The 17,883-nt window shown below is 42.7% G+C and overlaps 1 protein-coding gene across 6 annotated transcripts in view; it reads right to left on the minus strand.

The window, feature by feature from the left end:
* agbl4 (ATP/GTP binding protein-like 4) overlaps positions 1–17,883 on the minus strand; it is a 279,730-nt gene that overhangs the window by 19,401 nt on the left and 242,446 nt on the right. For all 6 annotated transcript variants that reach the window (XR_005077889.1, XR_005077890.1, XR_005077891.1 and 3 more), the window contains exons 7-9: positions 13,024–13,116; positions 11,086–11,200; positions 9,041–9,152 (exon numbers count right to left, since the gene is read on the minus strand). Coding sequence is in view for 3 of the 6 variants with exons in the window: in XM_037115638.1 (XP_036971533.1) it covers positions 9,041–9,152; positions 11,086–11,200; positions 13,024–13,116 (320 nt within the window). In the remaining 3 variants the exon portion in view is untranslated. The remainder of the gene's footprint in view (positions 1–9,040; positions 9,153–11,085; positions 11,201–13,023; positions 13,117–17,883) is intronic.

Consider the following 17,883-nt stretch of genomic DNA (forward strand, 5'->3'; position numbering starts at 1 on the left):
CTGCTTGTTCGAGAGAAGAAAGTTGAACTTACTCGCTATGCAATAAATATTACTCAACATTTAAAAGTTATCTATTATACCTGTGGGGGGACTGACGAACTGCATGAAACAGACAAAAAACAGACTTCTTAGATTCTTTATAGATGGAAGATACTGTCTGTAACTAGCAGATTTGATCAGTTGTGATTAGCTTTCTAATACAGGCTACTTGGGCAAGCAAGACAGATATCAGATGTATGCTAGATGAACGTTATTTTTCAGTTAATTTTACAAGAAAAGGCTTGAAGGATCAGGAATAACCAACACGTTTGGCTAATGTAACGCTACCTCGAATAAAGTTTTGCCGGGGTTGCTTCGAGTGTAGCTAAACTTCCCCAAATCCAATAGAAGAAGACGTTGAAAAGTGTTAGCTTGCTCTGTTGATTTGCTGATTGTGGAAGTGACTCTTGCTTTGTTTTTCACTGAGTTAAGTTAAAAAAAATAGTAAGCTACTGAGCCGGAAATGCTCACATTTCTATCTTATGTTAGAACAGACAAACACACTGTTTATACTTGTATTCACTGGTTGTGGAGAGGGGGGGATGATGTATGGATGTATGAATATACTGATTTTACCCAAAGCCCAATGCACACTGTGTAAACACTTTGAGAAATTCACAGCTGGACAGGCCCACCATCTTTAGTTATGAGGGTTTGATACATGGTGGCTAGATACCTCCTGATTAATAGACACATCAGGATGGAGACAGATAACTTTCTTTACTTGATCACAGTTCACAACAATTACACTTCCACCTTCTCACCAAGGAACTTAAAAAGGAAGGATGGGTCATCATGTCACCAAATCCTGCTTTGGGGTCAGACTGTGTTAACATCTGATTTTCTTTATCGACGTGTTGTTCCTTTCCTCAAATATGAGTAGGAAAGGCTCCTGTTCGTGCTGCTGTTCATAGTGTGAGTTCAGTCTCATCAAACAGAAATCAGTTGGACCTGCCTCTTTGGATCACAATGTTATCAGTCCTGTCAATCATGTGGTGGAAAAAAAAATCAGTGATTAACCTACTTTCTGAAGTGTGTACTTTCATTTTCTGAAGGCGTTTCTTCATCAGAAGTCATTTTGTTGGGTTCCAGTGTGTTTCTCCCATAGACGTCAACACAGCCTGCCTCACAGACTGGCCCCAGAGCAAGATCTGGTGACGTAATAACCTTCTTATGTCCTCCTTTTTGAGGTTATTTGGTTCTGACTCATGTTTGACTGAACTAGCTAATGAGAAGCTAGCAGGACTTAGACTGAGGTAAACGTAAGGGAATCAAAGAGGCAGGATCTAACAGATTATGCTAAATGTTTGTGAAGATGCAGAAGTAAACATTTAAACATGTAAATAATAACTGTCTACACATACATATTTGAATAGTTAGCTGTGTACTCATTTTTTTATCCAAATTGTCTCAAATATATGGATTAACTGAATGTCTGAACCTTTTACACTTTTATTCTACAATCAATAGAGGAATTTCAGAGAAAGGTCAATTCAAAGCGAGGCAGCTGCTAAATTAGCCTAATGCTGGAGCCGCCTAGACGTTAACTTGATACTGACTCATACTTTCTCACACACACAAAAAAAAAAAGTTTGGGAAGAAAAATCCTCATCTCACCTGTACGCTGTAAAACTCTATCCAACGTTTCATTAGTTAGAGAAGCCAATTCAAGTCACGGGGGCACGTGGCCAGTGACCCTCTAATGATGTAGCAATGACAGAACATGGCAGATGGCATGACCTGCTTCATGGACGAGGGTAAATGACACAAAACACTTCCTCCGTCTGTCTGCGTCTCTCTCTTTCTCTCTCTCTCGCTCTCTCCTCTTCTCCCCCCTCCCTCCCCCTGTCTGTACTCTCAAATTGATGACGGTATTTGTCTGTTTATGAACACAGAGGTGACTTGTAATCAGCCTGAACGGGCGCAGGCAGCCCTCTGCTTCGGCCCTGTTAGTGCCACATAAGCTGCCACATCTGTCGGGAGGGCCTGCCAGGAGAACAGGGGAAGGAGGGTGATAGGCGCAGACAAGGAGAGGTGATCAGGGGAGACAGCAAATGGGATGAAGAGGGGAGGTATTGAAAAAAATAATCTGAGCTATTATGTAAAAAATTAAGATAAAGTAAAACGCCTGTGAACTAAGTTGGGGGAGGGCATAAAATTGCCAGAGTGTGTGAGCTTTGTGAGCTTTCCTGCGAAAAATTGACAATTCAGCTTCAAACTGAGGGAGAATAAAAAGAGGGATGATGGAGGGATTGGAATGACGCAGGGATGATTGGGTAAAATTGGCCGTAAATCTCAGAAATGGATCAGAAATGGTAGGCCGTCACCAGAGGACAACATGCTTAGAGAGAAGCGAGGGAGGACTGGCGAGGCAGAGAAAAGGACACAAACTTGCACAAAAAAACACACAAGTTCCCCGTTTTCTTCGGCAGATCAGACCGTTAAACAAAGAAAGAGAGACAGAAACGGAGAGAGACTGCAGTGTAGGGCTGCAGTGCTTTAGGAGTCACAGAATGAGGGCATTACAGAGGATTTCAAGGTGCAAAATTCATCTAGGTGCTGTGACAGGACCTAATGTATTTGTTTCAGATTGAAAATTAATTTTCTAATATTAAAAAGGTCAAAAAGAAGCCAAGGCAACAATGACCTCTTTGTCATCCTTAACAAATTATCCAAAATGGCAGTGTCAAATTGGTGGGGATATGTCGGCCGGTGATGAATGCTCCTGGTAATCAGCCAATCAAAAAGAATTCTTCTTCTGCGTTTGATAAATGAGCTGGAAAAGCAACGCTTTAGGAAGGAGATGGGTCCATTTGTTTCTTTGGTCTCTTTTCCTTTTTTTCCGCCTCACTCTCCATTTCTTTCTTTTCAAAACAAACAACAGGGTAGCTTGGGAACAGATTATAGCGCCTTGCATCACTGCCTCTTTCAGCCATTTTCCCTGCTGACCAATGTTCAGCTGCAGATGGTAAATGATGGAATTTTATGAAACAGCTTGAGCAAGGTTGCCTTCAGATGGATGGTGAGGAATTTTAGAGCCAGCTTATGAGTGAATACTAAGTTGTTGTTCACACAGTTGATGTACTTGATCACACCTGTAGTCTACATTTGAAATTATGTTTAATATGTGATAAATACACACATGATCCCTTTAAAGCTGCATTGCGATAGAGATAGAGATCGGAGTATGGATTTGGATAATGATCAGTATATTATCTGCTCCTATGGATGACATGGGTATTAATTATATTCTCTAAAAATTATCTATATAAGAATTTGAAGTAAAAATAAAACCAGTTACTTGCCAACCACCAATAAATCTCAAAGAAGAAAGAGACAATACAAAACCCCTCACCTGACCCATCTGCAAGACAAAAATGGAGAGTATTTTAGTATTCAGTATTTTTCTTCTTCAATTGGGCAAATCATAATTATTCCTACATGTCGGCTAGTAAGGATATTAACATCAAGAAAGACACAAACAGCAAAAACAACAGAACAGCTTCTTCCCTAACCCCCAGACAGGAAGTCTGGCACAGGAACAGCATAAAGCAGCTGATCAGTCTTCAAAATGAAACAACCTGTTCAGATCTGGGATCTACAGCACAACACAAAGTTGGACTTACTAACAAGAAACACACTTCAAATGGCCAAAGAAAGAAACCATTCATCTATGTAGCCCACTCACCCATGGTAGAAGCACAAAAATCTAGGAAAATGCCACACAATCTGAGCACGTCAATGATATAAGGCAAGCTCCACTTTTGAAATGCTCCCAGTAGATACGAAGCTGCGTGGGGGACGGAACAAAACCCCGCCGCAAGTTCAGAGGTCACATAGATGTGAGCGTAAGATAAGAACGTATTTGATGTCTCTGTCTCCCGTTAAGCACATCGAAAAGAAAAAGAAGCAAAAATCACCCAAAACTTTTACCTCAACACTGTGCATAAAACTTCATAGTGGGAATCACAGCTAGTGTCCTATTATGGGACCAGTAGAGTCAGTAAGAGACGGGCATCCCTGTGGCATCCTCTTTCTGGTCACTCAATATTTGCTCCTAGAACTGGCCCACTAACTCCTAAAACACTAAGGTCTCTTAGGTTTCTTAAAGAATGAAGCCGGTTTAACATGTTTTTATGAACAATGCTCCCCATATAGCCTGATATAGCTGGTGCAACTTGCCATAACTCCACTGTACAAATACAAATACGCCATCTGACCCACCCAGCCCTTCAATCTTAAAAACTAAAGCTGGAAAGTACTGTGTATACAGTTGAAAGTATACATTTTGAGTTCATTTAATATAAGTACATGATGCATTTGTCTCAGACTATTTTCAGCTGCAGAGTAGCACATGTTCAGTGTTCTCCTCTTCTACCCCACAATCCAATTGTAGGTTTTGATATCATCTATGCTGAATGAGGAATATTTATGTATTACAAAGCCTCTGTGCCCAACGGAAACTGTGCATACTTTGTATTCATACATTATCGTACTATAACAGTTCCGAGCGAGCCGGCTGATGGGACTTTAAGTTACTGATTTTAAAACATCATGTGTTGTTGTTCCGGACAGAGTGTACATAAACACGAGCGGATGCAAATGTTCGCAGCTGCGTTGAATTTCTACACAAAATCTGTCAAATAAAAGTTTGCAGCCATCAATACCAATGTAGTGAAGATTGCTCCCGCTACAAGCTTTGATTTAAATAACACTTGTCTGGGAAGTTATTGCCCTGAACAGAACAAGGAAGCTATTTTCTCAGCAGAAAGTGAGCGCCGCTGAATTCACAATTATGGAGAATCACTACGGAGTGACAAGGGTGTCTGTCACAAGAATGGTTGATTGGGTTTCAAACTGAATGGGCTTCTTTGTGCAACAGAGGGCGATGTGACTTTGAATTATGAAGCGTTACACAGGGAACTGTGGGTATCTAAAGTACAGTAGTAAATAAGTCATAGGCCCCCAAAGCAAATTTGCACAGCACCCTGGATTGAATTAGCGCTCGCAACCTGCAGTGAATACGGTGGACAACCGTCAGAATGACAGCTCAGTCAGACAGCTCACGTTTGAAATGTTTATTAGAGCAGCAAAACATAGTTAGTGTTTGGCGTCTAGGCTCCGACCTCATCAGTCCCCACAGGTATGTTTACATAGAGATACTGGGGAGGGATGAGCATAACATCTTGAACAGCCCAGTCGGTGCCTTTTTTTGTCAAGCGATTGATTAGCAATTCTCTCCAGAGGCAGCCAAATATGCTGTCACGAAATGTTATCTACGTTTCAGTGTTATTTAGGTTTATACGATAGTCAAGATATATTTTGTACAGTGGACTATGCTAAAGGTGTATTTAGAGTGTGTGTTTTTTTATTTATATTATTCATTTTGTTTTGAGTAAAGTTATGATGTTGCAGTTCATGACAGTGATAACGACAAGTGTTTAATACACTTTGAGGTAATTATTGTGCTAATTTGGGGGTAATTTCCATATATGTTGTTTGGTAATAAACAACTACTTACCATGGAATTTTCCCGACCTGTAAAATGATATTTTGCAGACAGCAAAAATTGCAAACAAATGATATGCAATGAAAATAACATAAGTATGAATAGCATAAAGTTGGTAATGGATTGGGCCTGTATTAAAGTTTGGTCCACTTGATGTTACGCTGGAATTAAATGAACCCTTGTTTACATTTTCGTTCATGTGAGCTCAATGGGTCTTTACAATAAGGTTGAATTTGGTTCAGGGAAATACGGATCAAAACGAGACACTCTGCTGATGTGTTGCCTGTTTGACTGTACTACCGGCTGAACTTGAAAGTTAAACCTGTGACTCCTGTGACTGACTGGGCTGATTCGGACTAGAAAAGGATTACTGCAATATGCTGTGAATGGAGAAACACTGAGAGAAACTTTTTTTTTCTTTTTTACAAATTTAACTGTGCTTATCGGGAACAGTCCATTACTATTTATTGTAGCCTACGGATAGTATAAACATTTGCTTTATTTGTCCTATTACAGCGTAGGCATGAATAGCAGCATTCCCAACGCCCTGTTGCAAAGTTAACAGCAAACAACAACAACATTAAAATGACAAACATTGCTGCTATTTAAGCTACATCAGCTAGCTTGTTGCCCCAAGCGACCTGACAACTACCTGCGTGAGTGACACACTAAATCTCATGACCATCATACAGCACAGAGTAACGTCTTTCTCCAACCGATTACTATGAGGTTAATATATCTGTGTTTGATTCAGCGGTTACAGAATGGACTGTGCTGACTCTTTGCACAATACAAGTCGGGATTCACATGTTGCCGATCAATCCTGGTACAGTTTGCAGTGATTAACAGATTAGTTGTCAACTACAAAAATAATCGCAAACTATTTTGATAACTGATTGATCCGTTTGAGTGATTAAAAAAAATCTAAACTCTCATTTTCTTACATTTCTCACAGCAAACAACTAATAAAGACAATAAATAAACAGATTAATTGACTGCGACGATAATTCACCCATAAATCTCAGCGTCTCAGCTGTTACCTCCGTGGCTGCTGAGATGTTACGCTTTGTGAACATAGCGTGGTTTTTGTCAGGAGTGTTTCCAAACTCTCAGGTCCTCTGAACTACACACCCCTTACTTGCAGGTTCTAGTTTATAGGAACAATTGTAGGGCACAGTTTGAAAAACTACCTTTAAATTGATAATGACCTCCCTTTCCAGCTTCCTCTCAGTCTCCTAGCTTTTAAACAAATGGCCACACTGAGTTAGCAGCTAGTGATTGGGCCACATACGGTTGCTTATCCCAACTGCTCTGCTGTAGCCGCTGCCGATCTCCTGTTAATGGAGTCCTCCAGCGGAGCCCTCCAACCTTGGTAGCCTCATTAGACTCCATGCCCGCTGTGTGAGATGAGCATGAATGGAGGGCAGCAGCACAGGGCCTCCTGGCTTCAGAGTTGGCATTGAAACTGGCATCTGGGAGCCCCAGACATGAGTAGTGTGTCTGATGGGATTAACTGGCTGTGGCGAGAGAGAGACAGAAGAGGAGAGGTTGCCCAAGCCTCCAAATTAACTCTGCAAGACTGAAGGCAATCATCAGGGAGAAAGGAGGGCTGCAGGAGGACAAGTGCTGTTGGGATGGTTATCAACAGAGAAGGAGAGGGAATGGGAGGCATCGGACCAGCAGGAGTGGACTTAAGAAGCATGGCCCAGCACTGTGTTAACTGGGGTCTTCATTTACGCAGACAGAGAACTTAAAGTCACCGTGGTGGCAGGCTATCAAGTTCTTTTATCAGGCTATTGCAATATTTGTGAGTAAGAATCTGGCATTAATTCAGCTTTCATGAGATTTAATAAATACAAAGTACTGGCAATGAAACTATATCAGTAGTCCCCAACCATTTCTTAATATGAAGCTACTTGTGAACTCTTGTCTGATGGTAATTTGTATAATTCTTAGAGGCCTGAAGAGGTAAACCTCCACAACAACACAAGTAAAGTAATTAAAATGCAGCAATCATCTCATGACCCCTGGACAAAAAGCACACTAACATCCACTGATATCTTGGCTTTTGTTTTCAGTGGGAATGAGTGCAATTGGTTTAGCTTGCAGGTTTACCTCGTGGTTAAAGGCAGGTTTAGGTGTGACAACCAGTGAGAGAAAGAACTTTTAGTTTGAAAACAATGATGACAGCTTCCCGAGGGGTTGGCACAGTTTCTGCTAGCACCTGTTATATCAGAGCTTCTTCACTGAAAGAAGAGCAAAGACCGGCAAGGAAAAGATGTTTTTGAGTGTGATTAAACGACCTCTGACTTATTTACTGGTAGTGCTCTCTTACTGTTGATCTGATTGGTGGAAGTTAGCCTGTTGGTGATAAGTATATGGTATTTTTTGGAAAGGTTAACAATTGTGTTCAAACGTTGTTCAGTCAGCATTAAGTTTGAAAAAGAGACAGAAGTAAAAGATATTATCATTAGCCACTGAAACATCGTCACACTAACCTCCATATCAGCACCAGAAGGGTACTGCACGTCAGACTCTCAACAGAGATGAGAAAGAAGCAAGATGTCTCACTCCTCTGCTACTTCCATCATTAGCTCCTCAAAAATGTCTAATTCAGAATGTGATTAATTAAGACATTTTTAAAAAGGGTTTTCTAATGTTGGCTGTGATATAATCTGCTGCTTTTTACTGTTCCCTGTTAGCCAGCGCTGAACCTGACACACCAGAAAAAAACTCTGGAAACTGGAAACTCATGTTTGTGCGTTGCAGTATTCTAGCTGTGTGATGAGCGGTTAGTATGTGTATGCATCTGTCTGCTCAGGATGAGCATGTGTGTGTTTGTGTACGTATGTGAATGACAGGCATGAGTGGATCACCCTGCCATCACAGAGTCTATCGATCAGTGTGTCAACGCTGGGGGAAAAGGTTAATCTGCCCGATGCCAGCCCCGCGCCTCACCCCATCTCTGGCCTGCCCTGCATCCCGCCCCAGCCCGCTCCCTCTCTTATCAGGATTAGAGGAGTGTACAAAAGGGCAGAGTATTCCCAGGACACACACTGACCTTCAATAATCCCACCAACCTGCCGCTCTGCTTATAATTAACATCAGGAACAAAGAGAAAAATCCCTCAACTGCCTGTGTAGCATTCCTCTGACTGGGAGACAGGAGATGGAAAAAGTTAGAGTCGAGCTAGAGACTGAAAGCACAGCGACCTGCTTCAGTAGTATGTTCTGAATGGCCAGGAGAGCCTAGCTGACATTCTAGATGTGCTGACTGGCCTATCCATGCTCCCCAGTGCACACACCGTAAACACTGATTGGAAGAACATGCTGAACCAAGCAGAGAGGCAGAAAACTGTACCTGGAACCAGAAGACATTACTGTGGAGAGGGAACGTAGAGCACAGTATGGAGGACTGGAAGACGGTATGTGCGTACATTTGTGTATGTGTGTGTGTGTGTGTATTCATCTGTGTGTGCACATGCTTGCTCACCGGGTCTTGGCTCATCTGCACTATGAGTTGTTTGACAGCGTGCAGCGTGGGATGGGCCCATGGAGAGGGATCCTGCCAGTGCCGATTCAGGTCAAAGCCCATCAGAGAACACCTGTATATACACACACACATACACACACTCTGTTTTAATGGGAAATTATAGCTTATAAAACATATAACAAATGATTAAACATACCCCCTGTGGAGTATTTGACCACTAGTAGCCTGAAGCAACGTTTATTCCAAAAGCCATTGTTTCGTGACACAGAGTGCATATTTCTGGTTAGGAAACAGTGAATGTCAACTTTACTGCATTTAAGTACATATATACATATATACGATAGACAGATGAATTTTCTTAAATATTTCTGCACTCCCTCACAATAAGGCTTATGTTCCCATCACATATTTACACAGGGGTTTAATTGAAGGTGTTTGAAAGCAGATATTATGTGATCATTTTTTAGTTTTTGATCCTTTAATGTGGCCTCAGGAAATACAAGACTTCCCCCGTTTTGGCAGGACAACGATGTGCACCATTCTTCATGAATACAAGGCCACCTTGCAACCTGACAGGGACTCCAGTGTGAGAGAACGGATGCGCTTAAAGGAAGCAGGAAAACACTTGGCAGCGTTCTCTGGTCCAAGTAGTAAATACAAGCAATCCTGTTGTTACTTTAACATCAGTGAGGTGGTTAAATTGTCTCTTACACTGCCTTGGAGCAATGCACTGCAAGTACAGATCTTGTATCAGAGGAGACTCCTGTAAACTTTGGACTGAAGCATGTGGATTTAAGGGCCATGTGCTTCTTCACCAGAATCATACAGAGTCACTACACATGGGCTTGACTGATGAAGTCATGGTGCACATGGCATTGAGCTGCAGGTCCTTTAGGAAAGGTTATTGCTTTAATCTGTGTGCTCCAGTACATCTGGCGCTATACTTCTGACGTATCTCCTGATACTAGAGTGCTGTACTCTGAAGGCACCGGACAGGCTGTCAACTCCGTGTGAAGCAGCTGAAGCATGTTAAACTTCTGTCTCTGCGCCCTGAAGCACATATCAACTGTCAAAGATGACAACAGAGACATTTAACCCAAAGCCAGCTGCTGACCTCTGGATGGAGTCAGCTGATCAGAAGCTAAACGAGGGACTGGGAGGTGATCTTCATCATTTACCATGCAGGAAGCTGAAGTGAAGAACATTCAGGACATATAAAAAACGCATCCTTTGTTGTCTTAAGTATCTTTAAAACTTATCGACGCTTTTGGCACTGATACAGGAGTTACTGATGATGTAGACCAACTGAGCAGCAAGTCACGTACAAAGCACTCATCCCAGGTTAACCGGCATTGATTATTTGCTCTGCATGTATCCATTTCAGTAAACACTGCATAGCATCCTGCTGGTATAGCCGTGTGGTATCTGTGTGTGAGAAATACTGGGAAAAAGTGCATGCATGTGTATAAATGAGCATGTGTGGTTGGTGAGGTGAGGACTATCTCTACACGCCCTCTGTCGATATGCTGCTCTGTTTGAAAGCAGGATAATGACAATAGCCATTAAGCAGCCACCAATCACAGTCAACAGTCGTACGGAGCAAGTGAGATTCCCTTCAAATGTTTTTCGGAGGCAGTGATGAGGCACCGCCACTAGATGGCACTCACAAACACACTGTTCGCTGCCTGCTGATGCTTATCTCAGTGTGCATTAGTATTCCTGGGGCTGAGCCTATTAAGTAAAAGGCAATTATGAAGAAGGGAAAGAGAATAGACGAGAGGAGGATGCCCACAGAGCTGCAGCAATAGTGTTAAAGACAGAGAGGAGGAGAGGCTGGACGAGAGACTGGCAGCGAGAACAGCCCTACGGCCAAATACTGTCTTCTAACAAATGCACTGCTGTGAGCTATATGAATTCATTAAGCTCCCTTAAGGTGGAGTTAAAAGGGTATAATCCCACGTAGCAGGATATAAAACCATGTAATGTGCTAATTCTATGTGCAGTCGAGATGCATTCAAATTAAGAATCCAAAGACATTTGCGTACCTGTAGTTTCCCAAGTAGACTCCGTCAGGATTTAGCATGGGGACGATCTTGAAGATCACATGGTCTCTTAGGATCTGAGCCACTGGATGCTGGCTCACCAGGAAGTCGATCACACCTATCAAACATTCACACACACGCACGAACACACACACACACACACACACACAGAAATAGACTTGAAAGAAAACCCAAAGAAGGGCTGGCAGTTAATTGAGTTTTGAGAAACAAAAGGAGAAGGAAGGACGGCGAGGGGCATCGTCAGAATCAGGGGAGGAATAGGAGACGTCAAGCCTAAATCGATACAAATGGAATGGAGCTGACGGCGCACGGCGGGCAGGAAGCCAAATCATCTGATTCGTGATGATGCACACACACACTGAAACGAACACACACACACACACACAAACTGATTATGTAGGTAGATGAAATAATTAGGGTTAGGTAAGTAAGTAGCTAGGTAGATAGATAGATAGATACATAGATAGATAGATAGATAGATAGATAGATAGATAGATAGATAGATAGATAGATAGATAGATAGATAGATAGATGGGTAGATGGGTAGGTAGGTAGGTAGGTAGGTAGATAGATTGACAGACCCCTTCCTCTACAAGCATCCTCTCTACACCTCTCTCGTTAACGTTAATGTCTTTCCGTCTTACTGAGTCAAACTAGTGGACAGGGACCGCCACTAAAGGCAAGGCCGTGCCCTCCGTCCCTTTATCGCACCAGCCTTCTCCTCCTCAGACCTCCTGCCCATAAACAAGGAAGTGGGACCCAGAAGGAGTGAACCTGCTCACTCATCTCAGTCTAAGCAGGAAGAATGGAGCAAAGAGTCATTAAATCCTGCTAAAACTGTCTTTTAGGTTGCCGTACTGCACAAGGAGACAATTTCCCAGAGGTTCCCCAGTTTTCAAGCTGTTTTATTAGTTTTGAGCTAGCGGAGCTCAGAAGCGAAGACAATGCAACCCTATGATATCCTCAGATTGTGTTTCCTGAGATATTATATAGAAACATAGTTTGTTGTATCTATTCCTGTAACATTCAGACATCTCAGGTTCAGAAGCAGAGCACACGGTCTCAGATTGGATTAACAAGAGATGTAATGAAACGAGACCTCACGTTTGTAACCGAAAGCTTGCCGGATCACAGAGTTTGAAAGGCGGGTGTATTTACAAGGGTAAAAGGGGAAATGTAAGATCAAGCATTTTTGGAGCTTGACCCATACTACAGATTAAATATGAGGATATCGCAGCCTTTGCTGCCGTGTTCTGACAATTCTTTTTCTACTGCGTCACTCACAAATCCATCAAATACTGTATGTTGAAGCACATATTCCACATATTTGGTCCCTTTAATCTGGAAAACAAAAGTGGCGGTTTCTTGGTTTCATGAGATGATATAGAATAAAAAAAATATTTAATGTGATCAATGGCATTGCGTGAGATTTCGGAGTGAGACTTGAGCGAGACTTGTGCGCCCGGTGACTAAAGAGTCTTTAACAAATGGTTTTCTGTAATGTTGCCAGACACTTAATAAAATCCTCGGCCTGTCCAACAAGCTTTTAGTGGAGGTAACTTTAACAGTCACAGTTGCCCCGAAGGATTATGCTGCAGGAAGGTCACGGCTGCCAGCTGAGGTAATCTGCTGGACAGATTCAAAACTTTTGGTAAGTATGAATCATTTACACAACTGAAAATCGCCTTTAAGTCATTTTCCTTCATTAAGTTCAATTGTCAGACCCATAAATGGATTCAGGTTTCTTTGACTGACTGACAATTAACAGCATAAAAGGAAATGTATACCTATTGCAATACACATACGTATAATGCACTCTGACATGTATTGGTGTGCACCACATAACAACATACAGTCCAATGGTGCTGCATCTGGATCAGATCAACGAGAGAGGGCACAGACCTCACATTAAAACTTTACCTTGACAGATAAAGGAGGCAGGAGACTCTCCGGGGTGAACACGAGCTGTGAGAAACACCAGCTTCTTCTCCCTCTCCGGACTCTGGTGTTGGTCTGAAGGAGGGACAGAGAAAGGTGTTAACAAGTGTCAAAGGGAGAAAGAGGTGTTGGTGTCGAGGTAGTTTTAGCAAACTTGCAGATCACGATGACAAAAACCTTTACAGACTAAAACATTGTTATCCTAAGTTAGTGTCAGAGTCAAATATACAAGCAACCTATCACAGTCCAGTCTGAGAGGCCGGGTCAAAACACACACTGACCCGGCCGTCCGTCTTCAGCCAGAGACACATGAATCAAACATCAAAACCAACACATGGCACAGAATATTCAACAGGAGAGGTGAATTATACATCTACAGAGGTCGGGATCGGCCAGCAACAGGTGTGACCTGATAGAGGTCTTCTTTGATTTAAGTTTTCACTCGTGGCTGAAGACGTTTCTCTGTCTAGACACTTCTCTCCTCCCCTGTTCTGAGTCTGCCTCGGAGAGGGATGTTGAACTGATGAGTTGTTCCAGGGAGACTCTTTTGAGCATTTTCAGTCACTTTATAGGTGGATCTATTGCACAAAAGGGGGTTGATGAACCTCTGATGGACTTGAACTATACATTCTGGAGACACTAATGATTAAATCTGAAACATATAATTACGTGAGAATTGCAAGAATATCTTCATATGTCTGATTTGATACCTGAGGAGTAAATTCTAAGAAGTCATGACATTCTTTGAAGCGGTTATGTCAACCTTTTACTGTAGATCATTTGAGAATCAGTCCAAACACCGCACAATAGACAGGCTGAAAAACAAAAACAGTTCCCGTTCACAGAGGTCAAATTTTTGTTGTTTTCTTGGCCGGTGTTTCTCCTCTAATCTGCTGTTGCTAATGGATGAAAGTGATTGTGTGCCTCATCGGTATACACAAACTTAATATCTTATCGATTCTTCCAGTCGCTTGTGCTGAGCAGAGAAAATGCTAATTAGCAACAGGCTATGCACCTTTCCTTCTCCTTAATTCCAATTTAGCCTCAGAGCAGTGTGTGCGTGTGTGTGTATGTGCGTGTGTGTGGTTAGGGGTCATAAACAAAAAAAAAAAAGCGCTGTTCCATTTAAGTACTCTGCCTCTGATTTTATTTCGCTTTTCTCTCCCTCTGCCCTTCACAGAGACAAATGGCTTTGCCATTCAGGAGTCTCCATGGAGCGGGGCGGGCCGCTTGTTGTAAATGTGAGTGCTTGCGGTTTGGCTGGCCGCTGGGTGCTCGGTGGCTGTGAAATTCCATCACTTAGAAATTCTACTTTGGCCTCGACCCCAGGCCACCGCACAGGCTCTTGGTACAAGTACACAGCCATGACACACACACACGCACACACACACACACACACACACACACACACACACACACACACACACACACACACACACACGGTACTGTAAAAAGCTGCAATCAGGAAAGAAAAAAAAGCAGGCAGACATACACACATTGCTTTTATCCCTACAGTAAAACCAAGAAGCCAGAAAGTTGTGAGCCAAACCAGAGGCAGCTGCCAAGGTCCCGACTGTCGGGGAATTCAACCATCGTGGCCATGCTACATTTAGTCTCAGTGCTAGTGTACCCTTGCTGCTTCATCAAAACAATCTCTTACAGCAGGCTCCTGGAGCTTACAATGGATCCACTGTTTATCCCACATAGTCGTGTGTGTGTGTGTGTGTGTGTGTGTGTGTGTGTGAATGTGTCTCCTCAGGGCTCTCACAAATGCTCCCAGAGTAGCTGTTGTGTTTATGTGTCTGTATCTCTGCATTTCTCTGTGTCTGGCTGTGCCCAGCCAAGCGATGTAGCACAAAATTAAGTCTCTCTATTCCATAGGCACCCCGACGCCCAGAGGCAACCTGGAGGAACCAAGCACCAAAGCAAGGCTATATGCAAAGGGAAATGTAATTTTTGGCTTGGGTGTGGGTGACATATAAGATGAAGGTTAGGGTCAGGTTATGGATGGTTATCAAGAGCACAGCACTGCAGCAGCCTCTTCTGACCTCAAGGTGTCAGTAGAGATCAGCAGGCAGGGAGAGGGAGACCGATAACGCAGGGAACCAGAGGCAGAGGCAAAAGAGAAAGAGAAGGTGAGGCATCCGAGGGAAAGGTAGCTGTCCAAGGCAACGCAAATGACCTGTTTCCTGGAACTCGCTTTCTTTCTTTGCAGACAGTTTTAGGAGATTATAAGAGGGAAGGACAACCCAGGGCAGTGGTGATTAAACAATCAATGTCTTCCACGTGGAGTGCTGAGCTGATTGTCAAACCAGCGTCACTGCCATTTCATTTGTATGACAATTCAAAAACATTTAATCGCTTACTTATCTTTGATCTTGAGATGCGCTAAAATGTCCTCTTCTCAGTGTGTTATGAAGATTTGGTTAGCGTGATACTGTATGTGTGTACATCAGGGCTTCAACTAATGATTATTTTAATTATTGATTTTCCGATTAATTATTTAGTGTATGAAAATGGCCAAAGATCAGCACAATTTCCCAGAGCCCAAGGTGACAACTTAAAATTGCTTGGTTCCAAAACCCAAGGATGTTTAATCTACTTAGATTTAACACCAAAAGAAAAGAGCAACTACGCAGACTGGAGAGGGGGAACCTACAAATGTTCTATACTTTTTACTCTTAATGAACACTTAAAAGATTAGTAGTTGTTGTACATATATATATTTTTTTCAATCAATCAACAAATGTTTTTTCAAAAGGGAAGAAAAAGGTGAATCTGGACAAATCACGACAGGGTGAGGAATGTGCTCTGAAACATCCAACAGCGCTAGGTGAACATTAAAATGAACATATGAAGGTCATTTCTGTAAAGCATTACAACAAGATTCCAATGTTTATAATCATGAATGAAAACTTACAACATGGCTTCCTACAACTGCAGTAGTGCTCATACCGCTGCCAAGGCTCAACAGTTGCCTTGACTTTTTCAAATCGAGATCCATACACTATTCCCCAAGAAACAAATTAAAGAAATTATTGAAAAATGCCCTATTTCACAATGTTTAAGAAAGTCAGACAAAAAGTCCTGGCTGTGTACCATAACTTGATTTGGTCTACTCTTGGCTGATACCCATTCTCCATCCAAGTTTCATGGAAATCCATTCAGTAGTTTTTGTGTAATCATGCTGACAAATCAACCAACCAACAAACCAAATTGGGTGAAACAAAACACAACCTCCTTGCCAGAGGTGATTAAACATTATAAGTACATTGAAGTATCTTTTGCTCTGTGATTTTTAAATAGAAATATATGCAATTTGGCCAAATGTGCTAAAAAAGAAACAAACAAACAAACAAAAAAACGCTCTGGCAATGCTACACTGGGCCTGTCACAGCAGCTCAGAGAACACAAATAAATAACATGTAGAAGAATTAGATAAAGGAGAAGAAGAGTGAACTAAAGTGAGAGAGGGCCACAGTAAGAGGGTGGAGGCCGGGCAGAGGGGGGGGAGGGTGTACGTGACAATGAGTGAGTGAAAGCGGCAGAGGCAAAATTTATGCCCACACTTCGAAATCAAAGTGCTCCCTCAGCATATTTCTCACCTGCCAAAGTCACGCGCTGCACCGCACGGCACATTACTGCTCGTTCTCTCACGGCTCGCCGAGAGGGTGGGGGAAAAAAAAAAAAAAATTAAAGGATGTCAAACTACGATCAGCTCTGATAAATATGTAAATTAGCGGCGAGAAGAAAAGTGCCTGTGAAAAACAACATAAATCTAATGGATTCTGAAGGTCAGCTCCTGATTGTGCCGGTCAGCTCTTTTCCTGAGACCGCAGTCCTGGGAACTTTGGGTTCAGTCTCATAACTTGTGACATGATGTAATTAACTGAGACCGTCTTCATCATTCTTCCTCAGCAGGTACAAAGGAAGCCCTGTCAAGACCTTCTCGGAGCATCATGGCATATATTCAAATACATTTACCCACTTTAACAGTTTGATTTGATTCAGGGAGATGGAGGCAGAGTTTTGATTACTTTTTTAATACTGTCATTGTCCAAACTTTGTGACATGTGACGTTCTCTTATTGGAAACTAAATAGCATCTTGGGCTAAATGTGGAGCACCTAAACTCGTTGGTACACAGCGAAGGGAGAGTAACCCTGCTCCATAGTGGTGCAATAAAAAAAACCCCTGCAGACTGGCCACGGCTTTACACCGTATTATACTACAAGTCTCAAACCAAGGCCTCTCTATATCTCTGCCACCCCCACCCTCCACCCCCTACCCCCACCTCTCTCTGCTCTGTGGGTTTTACACTGTAATAAATTAGCCTCACTTTGGTGAGATGGCAACAAGACACGCTTGGCGCCCTGCTCAGTGCGTCATATCGAGGATGGGCGCGAGCTGTAAATTGTCACTGGCGTTGAATTTATACAGAGCCTTGGGACGAGATGCAGCACCGTGTACTGCCCAGCTGAGTGAGCCCCAACAAGCATCAAAGCTCTGCACCTCTTCCCACCAACACCCCCCCCCCCCCCCACCCCCCACCCCCTCGCTCCACCCGCTGACGCCACCCTCTGCCACCTCAAGGACAAGCAGAGAGAGGGGAAGAAAAGACAGAAGAAAAAGAGAGACGGAGAGGGATGGGGATGGGGATATGCGCTGAAGTGCAGAGGGCTCTAAAGTGATAAGAGTTTTATGATGCTGTTTTCTTCCTCAGGAACTGACCAGGTCCCCGACTTAAATCTGTGTGTGTGTGTGCATACATGTGTGTGTGTGTGTGTGTGTGTGTGTGTGTGTGTGTGTGTGTGTGTGTGTATTTGCGTCTATAGGTGCCAGA

Source organism: Acanthopagrus latus, chromosome 11, assembly GCF_904848185.1.
Source record: "Acanthopagrus latus isolate v.2019 chromosome 11, fAcaLat1.1, whole genome shotgun sequence".
NCBI lineage: Eukaryota > Metazoa > Chordata > Actinopteri > Spariformes > Sparidae > Acanthopagrus > Acanthopagrus latus.